The sequence below is a fragment of the Sinocyclocheilus rhinocerous genome, unplaced genomic scaffold (genome assembly GCF_001515625.1).
Source record: "Sinocyclocheilus rhinocerous isolate Xijiao unplaced genomic scaffold, SAMN03320098_v1.1 scaffold433, whole genome shotgun sequence".
Taxonomy (NCBI): domain Eukaryota; kingdom Metazoa; phylum Chordata; class Actinopteri; order Cypriniformes; family Cyprinidae; genus Sinocyclocheilus; species Sinocyclocheilus rhinocerous.
Genome location: NW_015627897.1, coordinates 1,111,975 through 1,116,580, shown reverse-complemented (window position 1 = coordinate 1,116,580; position 4,606 = coordinate 1,111,975). Strand labels below are relative to the sequence as shown.

The following is a 4,606-nucleotide window of genomic DNA, read 5'->3' as shown; positions in this document are numbered from 1 at the left end:
AAGTTTGTTGTCATTTGGAAGTGTGTAGGCCTTCTTGCATTATTATGCTGTTACATTATGATTATACTGTATATTCAGTGGCATAAAATGGTCTTTAATATGACAATAATATCGCTTATCGCAATTATTTCTGGGGCAATATATCGCACAACAAAAAGTTGTAATCGTGACAGGCCTATTAAAAACCATTTGATATTTTGGGTTCAGTATACTGTAAGTTAAACTTTACTGACAACATTTGGGGCCTAATGTATATTAATATGAAAAATAATAATAAATCACAGTTTCAAGACAAACATTTGTAGAAAGGAATAATGTGGCGAAATCATCTTTCAGTTTTGATTATCACAATAAAAATAAATATAATAAAATTACATGCATTTTGTGATTTAATAAATATTTTAATTTAACACGAATAATTTAATAAAACATTTTGAGCTTTCAACTTCTTACAGAGGTAGTCGAAAATGCATTTAATCGGATTGCTTTCATCATGACTATATAGATTTTATTAATATTTTGAGTCAGTTTTTATTTTTATATTTTTTGTTTTCATTTAAGTTAGTTTAGTAATGTTGGTGTGTTTTTGTCATTTTTAGTCTATATACGTATCTGCTTCAAATTAAACTTGGTAACTAGTAAGTAGTTGAAGGAAAAAGTTATATAGGCCTATATATGAAGAGTTAATTTGCAAAAACCGATAAAAACCACTTTAAAAAAAAAAAGAGCTGATTGCCGTGCATTATTCTCCACATATAGCGCGATCTGAACCCTAAACATATATAAACTTTTATTTTAATTAACGTTTATTTTATTCCAAGTCACAAAACTGTTTTTATGGTTTTAGTTTTAATTCAGTTTTAGGTTGTTAACTATAATAACGCTGGTGTATGTAGTCGAATGCAATCAATCCAGACTTTGCAATGCCTAAAAACACCGATTACGATCAAAATCTGTTACCGTTCATATCCTTTTCATTCACTTCCTTTCACGGCTTCCATGGCATGTAATGACTTCCTTCATTTAATCGTATTTGTGTGCCATTCTCAGCGCTTCTGCGAAACTAATGTAGCAAGTGACGAAATAAAAAGGGAGGGTCTAGATGAAATCAGAACACAAGCTATCATAGGAAATGCATTTAAATGCAGGAGTAAACTATAATGCATCTTGACAGACCACTTGTGATTACATCATTGAAAACGCATCTTAATACCAGGTGGAAGCAAGGCCTGAAGCATTCAACAAACAACGCATTTAAATCAAGCTAACGTGGCTAGAAATGTTTACATTTATGTACTTGCGTAGATTTTGTCCCTATTTGTTGGAATGTTCTAAAATTGTTCAAATGTACTTCCCCTACGCACTTGAACTGATCCAGTCAATTAAAGTGAGTTTGAATTTTTACGTTTTTCCGTGTCACAACAACAACACCGTTTGTCAGGCATCTACATTGTCATCTGAGGAGATTACAAAGATTAAACGAGTGTTTTTGTTAAACTCTAAAACATTAAATGTGGCGTTATCTGCTTTAGCCAAAAAACGACTGTTGGAGTTATCTGCTTTTGCTATAAAACAATATTTTAATATGTAAAAAAAAAACATACTTTCAATGAACATTAATTTAGTAAATTACCTTTGAACTGATCCAGTCAATTAAAGTGAGTTTGAATTTTTACGTTTTTCCGTGTTTTTTTTTTTTTTTTTTAAACAAGACCTCTTTTTTCTGTCGCATAACAGCACCCACAGTACATACAGACGACGAAGAGTTCCAGCGAATTTCTACACAGTTCCAAGAAAAACATCAAGAGGTGACGAAGTCCAACACACAACAAGTTCATCCCTCCTTCAACTAGGTATTGCACTGTGGTTGCGATCCTTCCGGATCTTTCCTAACGGTCAGAGGGACGGCGCGAGGGAGGTGAGACACAAACATGGCAATAGAAGGGTCTGTTCAGGAGATTGTTTTCAGCCGTTTTAAGTTCAGCGATGATAGAAGTCACCCTGTTCCGCGGTCTCAACAGTTGAGTTGTCAAACTTTTTTTCTCAAGGAAGTCTGTTTACCTCTCTCGGTTACGCAAGGCTTTCTCTCCCAGTCTTCTTGGCAGTGCTTAGCCTCTTTTTGGTGGGAAAAAATAAAAGCAGTGAATAAAGGAAGGGTCTCCATAAACAAACTGCAGGAAAAAATTGAGAAGGGAGGAAGAGAGAGAGAGTGAGAGAGAAAGAGAAAGAAAGATGGTTGGATGACTTTTGGTACCCGTGTTTAAACTTGCGCGTATCAACAGGGTTTTGAAGGTGTTGTTTACTTTTGGTGGGCGGGTCCTTCAAGCTTTGAGAGCGTGCCATTGGGCAACGGCAGTGCGCGGATGACTCATCATGTCTTTCCAATGCTTTACCTCTGCTGGGCCACTCTTCCATGAGAGATAGATCTAGAAATATGGCATGAAAAGAAAGAAGGTGGAAGAAACAAGAACAAGGAAAAAAATAAGGATTGTGCTTCCACTGTGGTAATTTACCAATAAAGCCACAAACCTATAAACTGGAGGAAAAAAAAAAAAAACACATTATAGTTAATAACCATTCTGTACACTATAAAAATTATTTTTTGAAGTTGTAAGTAAAACCAAGATTACTGGAGTATGTTTTACATGAAAATAACATTTCAGTCTTTCTAAAAAAAAAATTGTTTTATTCAGTGTTACTTGTAATTTCTTTGTAATCAATTTTGAAAGTACCAATCGATTTCTGAGTGAAAATTGTTTTTGCACCCATTTTTTTTCAAATGTAGTTAAAATTTTGTATTTCAGATAAACTTCATTACATTTAGTAAATTTAAGTAATTTCCATGAATTAGTACACAGTATGTACTACCAATATACCAGTATTTACTACATATATTTAATAAACAACATTATTTACCAACATATAGATATGGATACTGTAAATGTATATACTATTGGTAAGTTTGAAACAATAAGTTTGATTCATCTTCATGATCTCAAAAGTTTGGGATCAGTAAGATTTAAAGAAGTGCCTTATGCTCACGAAGGTTGCATTTATCTGATGAAAAACACAGTAATATTGTGAAATTTAAAACAATTTAACATTTTCTATTGTAATATATTTCAAAATGTAATTTATTCCTGTGATGCAAAGCAGATTTTCAGCATCATTACTCCAGTCTTCAGTGTCACATGATCCTTCAGAAATCATTCTAATATGCCTATTTATTATCAATGTTAAAAACAGGCATAATATTTTTTGGAACCTGTGATCATTTTTTTTTCAGGATAATTTGATGATTCTTTACCAATTTAACATATCCTTGCCAGATAAAAGTATTTATTTCTTTCAAAAAAGAAAACACACACACACACTCACACACTGACCCCAAACATTTAAATGCTAGATTATATTGTTACAAAAGATTTCTAATATTCCAATAATTCTATCTAGGTTGTGACATCACACCTTGCCTATGACATCATTGCGGCTCAGTCTGTCCTTATCCATGACTGTGATGACGATGGTGGTCTCTCTGAGGACGTGAGCGGGGACATCAAAGGGGAAGGACTCATTAAACACGGGGTTCAAACAGCTCTTCATCACCACTGTCTTCTTCTTTTCCACTCGTTTATCTTTGTTCATTAGCCACACTTTGACGTAGGGGTCTGGAACGCACACAAACAGGGAACAGTCCACAGCGATTCAGGGCCAGGGAATCAGAATTCCTGCAATGAATTCTAAATTACATTGGAGATGATTACTGCGCAGATGGCACCTTGACAAGGACATTTCCACAGAAATCCCATAAGCACACAGTGCACGGAATTTAACTATATCACATTTGCATTTATTCACTTAGCAGATGCTTTGTGAAATAACTTACAGAACATTCAAGGTAAACACATATACAGTGTGTCCTGTGTGAATCGAACCCATGATGGTGTGATGTTCTACAAGATGATCTACTACAGGAATATAACTATAACATGAAGTTAAATGATTCATTTGTGAGGTTTTATGGGTGTATGTTGATACCGGATGTTCCCCCGATGTCCATGGCTTTGAGATTGCGTGCCTTGATGATGCTCACAGTGATGGTGTTGGCAGTGGGATTGTAACACAGAGACACAAGCAGGTCTCCTCGACTCCCCTGAAGATAAGAACACAGTAAGGTCAGTACTGGACCCGTTCATTTGTTTAAACCTCAGTCACGCAAGCTGGTTCATATGAGGTCTCAGTTTTTTCTGTGAGAAATAATGGAGCAAACACATATTATTATAACATTTTTTTCAACTAGTCAGTGGTTGACCTTTATAGGATTTTCAGTGTTTGATGCTAATATTTTGTTGAAACATATTTCTATTATTATTTCATTTTAATTAAAAAAATGTTAATATTTTATTCAGCTTTACATTGTTGTGTACACTACATGGTGTACTTCCATTATTCATTTACTTGCATTTAATTAATATTAATATAATTGTATTGTATATAATATTAATTCTGGTACTGTTTTTTTTTCAATATTTATTTATTAAAAATGTATTATGTTTATATATATATATATATATATATATATATATATATATATGAATATAAAATA

The 4,606-nt window shown here is 33.5% G+C and overlaps 1 protein-coding gene across 1 annotated transcript in view; it reads right to left on the bottom strand.

The window, feature by feature from the left end:
* Positions 1–2,012: 2,012 nt before the first annotated feature.
* Positions 2,013–4,606, bottom strand: part of LOC107736993 (synaptotagmin-7-like) — a 152,349-nt gene continuing 149,755 nt past the window's right edge. The window contains exons 9-12 of the mRNA XM_016548382.1: positions 4,039–4,153; positions 3,469–3,668; positions 2,304–2,426; positions 2,013–2,171 (exon numbers count right to left, since the gene is read on the bottom strand). Of these exons, the coding sequence (XP_016403868.1) occupies positions 2,322–2,426; positions 3,469–3,668; positions 4,039–4,153 (420 nt within the window). The 3' untranslated portion in view covers positions 2,013–2,171; positions 2,304–2,321. The remainder of the gene's footprint in view (positions 2,172–2,303; positions 2,427–3,468; positions 3,669–4,038; positions 4,154–4,606) is intronic.